This window comes from Xiphias gladius, chromosome 7, assembly GCF_016859285.1.
Source record: "Xiphias gladius isolate SHS-SW01 ecotype Sanya breed wild chromosome 7, ASM1685928v1, whole genome shotgun sequence".
NCBI lineage: Eukaryota > Metazoa > Chordata > Actinopteri > Istiophoriformes > Xiphiidae > Xiphias > Xiphias gladius.
The window spans coordinates 9962916-9977017 of NC_053406.1; the positions used below are offsets into that span (position 1 = coordinate 9962916).

General features: G+C 39.6%; 1 protein-coding gene across 1 annotated transcript in view; it reads right to left on the minus strand.

The window, feature by feature from the left end:
• Nucleotides 1-277: 277 nt before the first annotated feature.
• The window catches only part of veph1 (ventricular zone expressed PH domain-containing 1), a 78839-nt gene continuing 65014 nt past the window's right edge, over nucleotides 278-14102 (minus strand). Inside the window, exons 13-15 of the mRNA XM_040131361.1 lie at nucleotides 5365-5501; nucleotides 1566-1619; nucleotides 278-1269 (exon numbers count right to left, since the gene is read on the minus strand). Of these exons, the coding sequence (XP_039987295.1) occupies nucleotides 1087-1269; nucleotides 1566-1619; nucleotides 5365-5501 (374 nt within the window). The 3' untranslated portion in view covers nucleotides 278-1086. The remainder of the gene's footprint in view (nucleotides 1270-1565; nucleotides 1620-5364; nucleotides 5502-14102) is intronic.

The following is a 14102-nucleotide window of genomic DNA, read 5'->3' on the forward strand; positions in this document are numbered from 1 at the left end:
CCAGTCTTAACGCTGAGCTAAGCTAACGGCTGCCGGCTGTAGCTTCATATCTAGCCTACAGACATGAGAGTGGCATAAATCTCCCCATCTAACACTTGGCAAGAAAGTGAATAAGCGTATTTCTTGAAATGTTGAATTATTCCTTTAAGACTACATCATACTCTCTCTCTCTCTGTCTCTCTCACACACACACACACACACACACACACACACACACACACACACACACACACACACACACACACAATATTCCAGTATCGAGTGCCCTTCCCATCTGCTGTCCATTAGGCTCCCCTTCATCCTTCCTGCTCTCAAAGAGCAACTGTTCAGTCTCATTATTGCTACAGGGTCTTTATGAGGTCTGTTAAGTCTTTATTGCTAAATACTAGTCTGGACTCAAATACATCTCAATCATCATGCACCATCATTAAACTTAGAAATTCAAAGTTTCTGTCGATGCTTGTTTTATTTGGTTGTTGAAGCGGACAGCAGTCTCCAGGTTCAAGCAGCAGAAGTAGAAATTTCCATACTGAATGATCCAGTCAGGTGAGGATCGTCTTAACACGTCAGTCTTTAACACTTATGTAATGTAACATTCATTTATAATCACTAATGATGGTAAACAGATGTAGATGTATCTCTTCAAAAGCAGGTCCATGGTGTAACACTAAGCATAGGGAGTCAGTATTTTAAACATGTAATCATCCGGCATATTATGAAACTTTTATTGCTGGTTGACTAAGTCTTATTTCTAAAAAAATGACTGCAAAACAAGTCATTATGATTGTTTTGAAAAGTGCACCATCCTCATTGGGATTGAAGATGTATACCACCAATTACAGATATGAAATTACAGTGCTACTGAAGTGCTTCTGGCAGCGTGTAGGTTGCGTGTTGCTGTGTGTGTTTCCCTCCTCAGGGTTAGCACAGTATCTTCCAAACCTCTCATATTTTCTTCTTTGACAACTCCGGTGGTCGATTGTGAATGCTCAAAAAATGTCCGACAGCTAGAAAAAAAATCATTACTCGGCGTACGTTTGGCTGTGTCTGCGCAACTTTGTGTCTCAAACTGTGTTGGCGTTGGTCTCACAGGTAGGTGGTAGCCTCTCTGTTCTCCCTCTCTCTGGCCTGAGCCACGGCCACGTTGATGCACTGCAGCCACTCCTCTGCGTGTTTCTCATCCTGAGCTTTCAGCACATACGTTTTATTGTCGGTGAAGATCTCAAAGGCCCGCGGCAGCCCCCGATCCCGACGCTTCTTGGCTACTACCTATGGAAAGAAAGAAGAAATACAAATGACAAAAAGAAGAGGAGGAAGTACATGAAGACTGATACTGAGAGATGGTGTTTCTGAAAATACATGTGTCATTTTTGAGATTCGTGTTATTGAAGCCCTCATCTGTCTTACTTTACATGCAATAATTCATACATACGTTGTCCCGCTCTGATGTAAGCCTGTTAATAGTATGTGGGGATGTGATCTGTTTTCTAAAAAGATTTTGGGAGCTCTTGGGGCTTCTTAAAGACGGAGCGTGTCTGAGGGATGATGACTGTGTAACTCCACACCTTGACACTCTGCACCTTGCTCAGCTCAATAGGGATGTCGTCCAGCTCATCCTTCTGTGGGGAGGACAGACAATAAGAGAAGTAAAGAATCCAGGCAAACATGAGAATAAATGAAAACCTCTGCTCACTGAGTTAACGCAGGCTTAAGAAACAGACATCTTATTAATAAAGAAAAAATGTCAGTGGTAGAGGATGTATTCAAATCTTTACCTTGAGTAAAAAAAAACAATATTGAAATCTCAGTTACAAGTTCCCACATTCAAAATGTTACTTGAGTAAAAATATGTTGGTGTTATGTTACTATGTATTATATTATTGGATTATTATTACCAATGCACAAACATGTAAGGGAAATTTGAATGCTGCAGTTTTTGAGGTGGAGCAAATGTTAAAAGTTTTTGGGTAGTTTATCCTATAAAAATGTATCACATTTCATAAGATGATCCTATCTTTATTTTGGTAAATCTGCAAAATAACTAATAACTGTCCAGTAGTACCTCAAAATTTGAATGCTGCAGTTTTGTACTCAAAATTGTACTTAAGTGAATGCACTTACCAACTCACATTCACTCACATTCCACCACTGGCATTTGTTAGTCGCACGGAGCAGTATAATGTTCAACATTAAAAACCAATTCAGCAAATGAGACAAAGACACCCAACTGTGGCTAAACCTAACCTATGAATCAGTGGTAAATCTCTTTTACATCTTTAAAGCCAGTCACGGAGGTGCATCAAGAAGTCTATCTTCTGCCATATTAAACAGCTCTTTGTGCACTTCAAGCACACGAATGTCCCTTGTTGCCACCTACTTTCAGCAACACAACAAAGTGTTATAGTGTTGTTTCCAGTATGTGCTACCTCAGAACAAACCATTTACAGGCAGACTTTATTGTTTCGTTGCTTCTCCAGGGCAAGAAAAAAAAAAACCCCTTCAGCTCTGCTGAACATCACATCTGTGTTTTACCCCACTGAGTGTAACTCTGAATGTGTGGGGAGGTGTGGTTGTGTGCGTTTTGCACCACAGCCGTAGTTAGTAATGTGATTATTAACCACATAACCACAGTTATGTGGTTAATAATCACATAACTAACTACGGCTGTTATGTGACCACATTTATGTGGTTAATAACCACATAACTACAGTTGGCTGCAAGGCTCTTTTCTGTGGTGTTCGTGTTGAAAAGCGCAGATTTGGAGTAGACACGCTCAAAGTTTTATCTCCCGGCTGGCTGTGCTGAGGGTCTGATTGCTGTTTCCCACTGAGGATTCATACCAGTGGATTAAGGTTCTGATTCAAATGAACATTTGATTGATTTTTACCAATAGTGAAACATCTTGTATCGTCTCAGAATACTTGACATCCTTATGACTGGTAGTATAGATTTATTAAGTGTTACTAATATTTTGTACCTTTAGTGCTTCTGACAGTTTGCAGTTTAAGAGAAAATCTTGCTGGTATGAGGCCAAAGACTGCAAGAGGGTGTGGGAAAAAGACTCCAGAGTATCTAGAGAGATTGGTGCATTTGTGTATGTATTTGTTAAGACAGCACAATTATTGTATTTAAATCATTTTGCAATTATATTATTATTCATTTATGTACTCTCACAAAAAATGGCAGGGGGGAGTTGTTTCTTTTTTGGCTTACTGGCACTGACACAACAGTACAACAGCACTGGGCTGCTGAACAGAGCCATTTTATATTCCGTCAAAATCTCATATTTTTTTTTATGATGTGCATGGTCTCTTTGGCTCTGATTTTCTGGTCTACAGATGAGCTTGTGAACACACGACCTATTGGATTTTAAAGTTCAGAGTAAGTGAACATATTTGCAAAAACAATACATTTTACTGACGAAAATAGAACAATATATATTCACTATGATGGATTACCTAATGCAAGCAAGTTTTTAGTTTCTTAATAGTGAACTAAAAGGAAACTAATGGCTGCCTGGAGGGTATGAAAAAGATTTCAGCAGTAAAAATAATAAACAAATGATAAATCCTTACATAGACCAAATTATGCCACTGAAAAAGACAGCAAAGAACAGCAAAAAGGACTCCTTGACACTTTTGCATGTCTTTGCAGTTGTTTTTAGTCTCATTGCGTTCAGTTTGCATGTCTTTGTTTTGCCTGTCTTCGTAGTCTTTGACCTTTGTAGTCTTTTAACTTTTGAAAGCAGGGCTTATTGTTTGTTTCCGTTAATCTTTGACCGTGGTATGACCGTGAAAAAGGTACTGAATGGCGTTCTCTGTGGTATTATAAAGGTCTTCAATAAAAGTCTTAAATTTACTTTGGGGAACACTGCAGAAGTCCTGAGCAAGAGGACTTCCCAAATCGAAGTCCAGGCCTGGATGCAGTTTGGCATTACTCTTTGTCTGGGCTGAATAAAGGAGAACATGCAGTGTTCAGAGGAGGGCACACTTTGGCTTAGCAAGCAACAGATAGAATATGCATTCTTCTTTTGAACATATTTTATCCACTAGGTAAATGCTCATGGAAATAAATATTACAGCCTTAATACCTAAGTAAGCAAGTCTCAGAGTTGTGTGGATTCTGGGGCCGTTTCAAACCTCTGTGTCGAAGCCGCTTGTTCATTCGATATGGAGGGAAAAACACATTTTTTTGGTTCTTAACCTCACTCCCCATTTGGGAAAAGGTCTTTCACAACATACCACCTCCAGAACATGCTGCCAAAGATAAACGGAGCTCCGAGAAAAAACACACAAAACTTTTCTAAGTCACGGCTGTTGCTGCTGCAAAAAAGAGAGGAATCATTTACCATTTGAATGGGAGCAAAAAGACTATTGTTAAAAAAGAAAAAGAGAGAGGGAGAGAGCTCAACTCTACTTCTGCATTTCAACCACCAGAGAATATTCCCGACTCCAGATATTCCTCTATGATATTGTGCCTCTCTCTAGTTTTTGCGAGCTGATCGGATAAAAACATGACACTCTTTAAAGACCCAGAGAACTCCCAATCTCCTGTTGCCCGTGAAAATTATTTTAATTATGATTAATTGTTTCACTCTCGTAGATGACGGGCGTGAACCAGGATGTAGGCGCTGATACACACACATGTGGTCAAATTTCCACACAAATCAGGTTTTCCGACAGAAAATATATTTCTTTAGACAGCTGGTTAAAATCAAACTTTACATTATGTTTTTGAGAAAACTTTGTCAGACCTCTGACCTCAACCCATTTTCGATCATGCTGCTTTCGCTACATGTTTCTGATGGAGCAAACTTTTCCTTTGCACAACAACTCTCAGTTGGGTGACCTCAGCCTTTGTTCCACTTCACAGTAAGTCAGCAGCACACACAGGGACATCGGAGGGAAAACTGTGTTGTATCAACCCAGAGGGAAATCTCCCCACCTTTTGCTCAGATGAGAATATTCAAGTCTTTCCTTCACTCACATACACTGTACGAGGCAGTACCTCCTTCTCTGTGTTTGCTACTTGTGTGTAATGATATCTGCTTTGAGTTACAGAGGGTTTGAGATTGACTCATGTTGTTGCAGCTTCACGCGTTGGCCTTGGTAGACCCCCAAGAGTCCTTACCGGAGCCAAGGTTTGTTATTGTCAGATTCAGTGGATGCTCCTGAGGGACCGCTGAGCTTATCACGAGATGTGATTTCCACTGTTTCATAAAGAATTTCATCATGTTTCAGAAGACACAGAACAGGGAAATATTAATGAGGATTTAATAAGGGAGAAGCCAGGGACACTGTGCATGTGTGTCCATGTGTGAGTGTGCTTGTGTGTGAGTGGGATTCATTTTCATTGTCTACGCACTGATTTGCCTCTCCGGAAGAGCAGCTGGTTTCCTGCCAAGGTGAAGTAGCGGGTTTTCCAGCGCTTGATGAACTTCCAGCGGACCTGCTTCTCCTTCAGCTTCCCCTCGATCAGAGGCTGTCCCTCCTGGTTCACAACTGGAGGGCCACACGAACACAGAACGACACACGGAAACCGAGAAAGACAGATAAAAAAAAAAGGCAGAAAGAAAACGTAATCGTTTTTAATGTTTTTGCCGATTTACATCACATTACTGCTGACCATCAATGGATCTGAAAGGTCTGTCATTATGATGCGTTCATGACCTGGTTCTGACATCTGAGACTCGAATGAGTCATTCAACTGCGCTGTGTTCATGAGCTCTGTTGCCAGAAAACCTAGCCCGAAAGGTAAACAATAAGCAAAAAGGTAGTTAGTGAAAGAAAAAAATCTGGCATGTTTGGCAACCAACTAGGTATATTTGTCACTGTGATAAGTTAAACATCTCCAGCAAGTTTCAGGCTTCTGCAGGTTGATTTTTATACCATAGGGCAGGCCAGGTCCAGCCCAAGGGACAATTTCATAAGACCCCCTACATGTTAACAATTTATTATTTCATCTGGCTGGCACGTTTCTATTCTTCCATTTTTTCCTATTTGGATTTTTTCCTGTTACTTCAAAGTAATCATTTAATTTTTTAGCAATGTTTCGACCTCAGAGCATAAAGGGCCGTTTATTTCATATATAGAATATATCAAGCTGAACCTAATTGTGCAGTTTGTCAACATAGACATTTCACGATGTAATGCGGGGACACCAAAATGTCTCGTTTTGAAACCAAAAGAAAGGAAGACAGATAGCTTCAATAGAGGAAGACAAATTATTCCTTTTTCATGGAGTTTAATGTGACCATGTCCTGTCTCATGCGCAACAAGAAAGCTTTTGTTCTCCACGAAAACAATCTCAGCCGTATTACTCGTATTACTTACTAAAATTTGTGGAGCAGTATGACTCAACCTTGAAGAGTACATTGTTTGAATTTTGTTTTTGTTAAAAACTCCCACGAAGCTCACCACTCTAAGAAAATGAGCAACCTCTCTAATGGCCCCTGGGGATTTTGAGTTTGAGATCCCAGCCTTTAACGGCTGCCTACAAGATGCGAAGAATGCATTCACAAACTGAAAACATTATGGTATGCTTTAGACATGGGCTGGCAGTAACGTAAAGTATACGAAATTGGTAGTGCATGGCTAGATGTATAGTAAAAGAAAGCACATGTATGGTGCATTTCCGCCAACAACACCCTCAACACATCGACTGTAAATTTTTATGAATGGACCAACCCTGCAGGTCCCAGAAGAGGTTCATGTCCCCATAGCTTCCCCCAAATAAAGTGAGATAACACTTAGCATTTCTGCATCGAAAGCACAGCCACCCTGTTGATCTGAGACTTACATCATTAATTTTATGTAAAGCCAAACACTTAAGCATGATCATAAAGTTATTCTGTATCTGTTCTGTACTCAATTTCCTTTACTTTTATTTTTTTCTGTTTCTTTAGAACTCCCATATAGTCGAGTCTGAACTGGTCTGATTAGAAACATTCACCCACATCAACCTCTTGGGCCGAGCTGGATCGAGTACCATTTTGAGTGTGTGTGTATGGGTGTTATGCTTGAATACAAATGACCTGCTTATTTTATTCTGACCAACACAAAAAAAAAAAAACAATCAAAGTGATCAAAGATTAATTTTCCATCAACACAGGAATCTACGGGACTACAGTAACTGATTACTTGAGCGGTTGTTTCAGCACCAATGTGTGCATCAAGCTTGTGTATGCATGTGTTAAGTGTTCTCCGCAGGACAAATGCTGTCCACCAAACAGAGACACTCTTTGAATCCAGGACGATGACTAAAACAGTCGGGTGATTACTGCAATCTGATAATGGTGTGTGTCATTGTGTGGGCATGCTGTAAAAGATGATTCACAGAGGTACCTGACGCCAAACGAGACAAACCATCAAAGGTCATCAGAGCCCCAAATCAAGACGAGAAGAGAAGAGAGGAGGCGAGAGGAGCCTCTTTGCTGATTTTCTGTTTCACGTCATTGAAATGAAATACCTTTCAGTTTTTTGACAGATGGTCAAACATCATTTTAAAGCATTATAAAGACATTATTTCATTGTCTGGGAATTTTTAATGGGCATTTAATAGTATGATTTGACATTTTATACACTAAGTGATGAACTGATTAATCCAAAAATAGTATATTAATTTATAATGATGATCCAAAACTGCAGCCCTAAACATCACACAGTGCAATATAGCAGAGAACATCTTGCTATGAAGGACTATAACAGAAACAATGATTCCTGCATACATTTTTCTTTTAAAGGGTCAGTTCACCCAAATATAAACGCATTTTCTCACTTACTTCTTGTGGTAGCCAGGCATAGTTAGTAGATAGTTTTGGTTTATGTTGTCCAGGTTTTCAGATATATGACTCTGAGTTTTTTGCCTCCACCTTAATACAGTGTAGATTAATGGAATTCTGTATGTGGTGCTCACAGGACTGAAACATTACAGAAAAAAAAATAAAAATTCCACAGTAATACGTCTTTCCAGAAACACTGTCAACGACTCACAGAACACTCTCAGATGCTGTATCTAGGCACTACTTCAGTAGACAGTGCTTTCAGTGGAAATAATAATAAATTATACACAATAATACAAGCACAGCAGACCTCCATTGTACTGATGTAGAGACAGAAAACTCAAAACCTTTTGCTAATAAAACCAAAATTATCTCCAAAGTTAAATATCACTACAGGCAACTGAGCAAAATGTTTTGTTTGTTTTTTTTCCAATTTGAGGGAATCGACCCTTTAATTTTAAAGCCAACAGTAGTGCTTTTTAGGAAGTGATGTTTATGGATTTGACGGGATTAGACTAAAGTACGATAATGTTTTGTGTTTTCTATATTTACTCATGATTCACCAGGATACCAAGCAACTGAGTAAAACCTTTGCTACAGTGAAACAACATTCAGACTTCCTGTCAGCCTGTTTGGAGAGAAACTCCGCTCATTTACAACCTGAAAGACGCCCACCACTAAGGCTTCTCTGCATCATTTAACAAATATTTCAATTTTTTTGGCTGCAGAAATAAACTTGTCTGGTGCATAAATCACTGTGCCTCATGTCGTCACTCTGCTTTGATGTAGACACCTGGAAAGTGATCCCTGGATCTGTGTCAGCCTGAGGCATGTACTACGGTTCACAACCCCTTGACCGAGACACACTAGCGTCAAACAATGAGACAAGGACTCAAAATTACCACATGCAGACACTGAGTCGCAAACAAATATTGATGAAACGCTTAATGCCTGTGTCCATTTTAACTAGTAACACACAAATCATTGTACTGTTCTTTTCCACAATGAATACACCAGTCAAACACTCACAGGGTTAGAAAAAGTATTTAAACCTCTAGGCTAATGTTATCAACAAATGGTAACTGGAGTCAGGTGTAATCAAACCTGGAGTCCAGGTAATGAGACGATTAAACCAGATAAAAAACATTCAAACAGTTTGAGTTTGCTATTCACTACAAGGAACCGCTGATGTGAACCATGCCTCGCACGATCTCAGGAGACTTACAGTCAAGAACTGCTGATTTGCATGAAGCTGGAAGCTGGGATACGAAGTCATCTAAAGGAGTTTAGATATTCATCAGTCCACAGTTGGAGACAATTTAGTGCTGTGGCTACTCTGCCTGGCAGTAGGCACTGAGCCGACATGACTCCAAAGGCACGACAGGGAATGATCAGTGAGGTAAACAAAAAAAGAAGCCCAGAGTAAGCGCTAACGGCTTAAATGAATCATTGGAGTTGGTTATCCTCTCTGAGTTTACCACAAGCAAATCATGGAGTATGGTGTCCATGGCGGGACATCATGGTGGAAGCCACTGCTCGCCAAAACAAACATCACTGCACGTTTGAAGTTTACCAAGTAGCATTATCAAACTCCACAATAATACTGGGAAAAAGTTTTTTGGAATTGTTTGGGAAGAACAAGCAGCACTACATCTGGTGTAAAAAGGGCACTGCACACCAACATGAGAACATTATCCCAAAGGTTAGGTTCGGTGGAGGGAGCGTCATGATTCGGGGTGAGAAGTTTATCAAGATATCTTACAGGATAATGTCAGGTTGAGGTTACTGCTGGAAAAGGAGGTTCGACCAGTTATTAGATCCAAGGATTCACTTACTTTTTCCACCATCACTGTGAAAATTTAATGGGTGTGCTCAATAACAACATGCAAGATTATAATTGTTTGTGTGTTATTAGCTTAATCGCATTGTGTTTGTCTATACTTGTGACTTGTGAAGATCATATCACATTTTGCGACCATTTACTGCAGAAAGCCAGGTCATTTCAAAGGGTTCACTGACTTTTTCTTGCCACTATGCATTTGGTCCTTCATGGAAGTGACAGGATTTCAAAACTGCGACAGGAGTCAAAACCCAAATTATTGCCCAAACAGCTGTTCCAAACAAGACTAGTTTCACCCTCAGGTCCACATATGAAAAGACCTTCATGCTTCATGTTTGTATTTGTCAATTTGTTTGGCTTTTATAATGTATGAGTGCCTGTGTGTATAAGTGTCTGGTTTGTAGTTTTTTTAGCTTGAGGATAAGCCACACATTTCCACGTGTGTGGAGAATTATGGTCGTAAAACACAGTTGACAGTACACTTACTCACCCTTGTTAAATATCAATTCAAGGGAAAAATGTGGTTGTAAACAAGTTACCCGCCCCCCTACCGTATTAAATGTCAAGTTTCCCTTTTGAGCGACAGAATTTCATAACTGGAAAAATGCAGAGTCATTACCAAGAGAAAAACTGCTTCTTGTAACATGTCTAGCTTCGCAAAAAACATGTTGCAACATAGATTTTTAAAAAACAGTTACAGGAAAGCAGTCACTTTTATTTGGCCTGGTTTGACTGTGAAGAGAATCAAATATATATGATGATGCAGGATAACGCCTACATTCACATACAGCACGCACACATTCACACACACACACACACACACACACACACACACACACACACACACACACATCTGATCACGTGCAGTCACTGAAGTCCCTTAAGTCAGAGTGTTCTGCCACCTGTAGCTGGATTCAGTTGAACACTCTGTTGCCCCAAATACCCACGCTGGAGCATTATCTGTACGTACTCTCTGTATTACATCTGTTTTGAAATTCCTACAGGGATCCTGTAGGAGTGAAGACCCAGTTTTTCCAGTGATCTGACTGGTCAGTAGTCAGGCTGTTGGCAGATTTTGCTCAGATCCTCTGAAGTTAACTCTCTCTGGAACAGGTTACCATTGCAGCACTGGTTACCATGGTGATCTAAAAGTGAGCCAGCTTCATGATACAGGAAAAACCTTACATTAAGCCCAAAGATAGCTGGATAACCCACTAATCCCGCTTCGTGGTACAGGTCCCAGCTCATATAGTAGCTCCTTTTGTTGTGTTTTGTATTTGTAGCCATTATCAAATGAAAAAAGATACAAATACAAATAAAAATAAAGCCAAATTGATTGTAATATTGGATTTTAATTTGATGTAACTGCCAGTGGCGGTGCATTTGCTGCCATTCTGCCAACAGTTTGTTGACACGTCTGTAACGTCACTTCTCTTCACCTAGTGGGAGATTTTGTCACTATACTGTAAGTCTGACTCAGAATTACAAATTGGAGGGTGCTGTGAGTGGTTTTTCACACTTGGCTACTGTGAATGAAAAGTTGGTCATTCATTTATTCACTTTTGGTGGTGCTCCTATGGAAGTTTCAAGGTCTCTCTCCGGGGCCTTAGACAGATGTTTTATGAGTCCAGGGGGGCCTACCTATGGAGCAGCCTGTCGCCTTACCTTAAATGGAAATGAGCCAGGCTATGCCTGTCTGAGGTTCAATTTATGGCCAGTGCATGGGTAGCGCGTGAACATCATATAAGTTTCTATTGTTTTGGATGATCTGTTTGCGTAGAAGTAAAGATAAGGAATTGGAACTAAGTTCTTTGTCTCAACAAACATTATAAAATATTATTGTAAGACTCTTTCTATTGAGAGACTCACCTTTGACTTCTTGTGATAAGGTTTGTTTGTCTCCTGTATTGTAACTTACAATATATTTCACTTTAACCCTATCAGAGTTTTGTGTGTTTAATTGTGTTCAGAGTCATTCGTAGAAGATCTTCCACAACACTACGCGTAATTACGGTTTACACAGAATGAAGTGAACGCGCAATAATATACAGCTGAAGAGAAACCTGAACTTCCAGGTTTTGTTCCAGAAGTAAGGAAGCCTCGTTGAAAATCCCACTGACATTTGTAACTACGCTAATAACTAAAGATACAGCCTGTATACAGTATGTCCTGTGGCTCACTTCATATGTTTAGATAGGGACAGTAGTTTTTTGGAAAAAAATCTGATATCCTTTTTTATTATTCACTTCAGCTTTCTGTACAGCATTAGAAGTAGTTTTGCTTATCCGTAAATTTACTGCTGGGATGAATGTTATGTGTTTTACTTTTGATTGAATTTAAGTATATATTTATTAGAATAATTACTGTGTTTTACTGAATGTTGATCTTTCACAGGTGATGCTTTGTTTTTTCCTGACAAGATGCACAACAAAAACAATTATAAGAGTCATAAAAAAATCATATATCCAGTCTTGCCAAGGTTAGTATGAACATACGGTACATTATATCTAAGACTAAATAATTATTAGATTGTGTACTGTAGTTAAGATTTAAATGTGTGAGGAGAAGTATGATGGAAGGTTTGACAGTAGAGGTAGACTATCTAAAAGCAGCCCTGAGAGATGCTTTCTTAAAGAATTTAAGCTAATTTCTCTAACCTTAGAACTTCATCTGCGGTAATAACACTCGCTTCAACTCTGGCACTGCATGATGAACGTCTCTCTTCAGGGAAGTGAGAATTTCTGTCCAGCATGTCTTCCCTGATTGATGGAGGAATGATTGAGAGTCTTGCTCTGGGTTTTCCATCTTTTTGCAAACAGGGGATCCGTCTTCCAGACGTGAGTGAATGTGTGCACAAAATGCACATGTATAGGCATGAGGAAATTAGGTTCTATATATGCATATTTTAAAGTCTGTGTATGTTTGTGAATGCTAATTGTCCACTCAAGGCAATTGCAATTCTCTTAACTTTTGTTTCTGGTATCTTCACATAAACCAGTTACCTCTGTGCTAAGTTTGGTGACTAGGTTTGGTGATTACTCAACAATGCCAGAAACACTGAAAGAGACTGAGAGAGCAAACGTTTTCAACCTGCGCACCTCATTCTGGAATGTGCACACATACAGTACATGCACAAACACTCTCACACACACACACACACAACTCTGCTCATTACCGTGGACTTCAAAGGCATTCCAGTAGTTAAACGTAACAGTATAACATAAAGCACTGTGGAGTTGCAGTAACCACTGGCTCCATTTTGGCCTGAACAATGGAACACGCTTCACCTTCCTCCCTTTTCCCCTTTACCATTAAAGCATGAGACCCGCTCCTTGCACGTGTGTGTTAGCTCTGTGGTACTCATAGCGAGCCACTCGGGCCATATCAGCGAGTTTCTATTAGAGCAAATCAACATAAAGTATGAGAAACAAAAACGGTGTCTGGTGGCAGCTGGTGATGTCAACAACACGCATACATATTTGACGTGTTATGTGCTGCTTCCACTGAAAAATAAAAAAGTGGGTCACGTAAAAGTGAAACATTCCTCATTGAATTGCACTGGGTCGGAAGTCAAGTCATTACAATTTGATTCAGTGAGAAGAGATGAGTCATCACTGTCACTTACTGTAACTTGACCTAAAATACTGGATATAGCTGAACAACTTTCAGTTGGACAAGTTATAAACTTTCCAGTGGAAACTTGGGCTACATTTTGGGAGCTTGTTTAATGGACATTTTCATTTTGGTGAAAGACATGTTCATATGTTTCACATCTCCATAAGTCATCATGTACATGAGCCATTTGAATTTGCCAACAGTTTGTGTCTGATATTTGATGGCATGGACGCAGGCACTGCAGTACAAACGCTAATCCAGAATATAAAAGTTCTGTGTGTAAGTCTTTTTCTTTGTCTAAACTGGGAACAACTTCCCTTCCGGTTGCACAGATATTGCCGCCCAATTCGTTTTGATGAGTTGGTTCACTGCAAAGTAGAAATGATTCCTATTTTTCACTCTTAAGCAATTCAGTAAATTTTGTGCAAAATCCCACTTATTGGGTCACGCATAACACAGGCTGACACTTGCAGTGGGTGCTAATGATATATTTGATTCACGGTATATTAAATGAACCCATATGGTTCTGAAAGGGGACTCTTTGCATGATGTCCCCTTTTCTATCTCCCAAAATTTCCTGTCAAAAAGTATGAAATTTCAACAACAAAAAAAGGTTTCCAAAGCCACTGATGCCAAAAGCTGGATGTGTCTCGTGTGTGTATGTTATTAAATGTCGCTGTCGTACCAAAATCTAATATTTTGTATATTTTATCTGATATTTCTGTATATTTTGATGCACCAAAATAATTTTTTCTATAATTTACAACAAAGATCACATGGACATACTGTACTATATCAGTGTTTTGCATTAACATGTTAGGAAGCCCCTCGTCCTCCAAGTTATGTAGCTGACTGCTGACAGCTGAC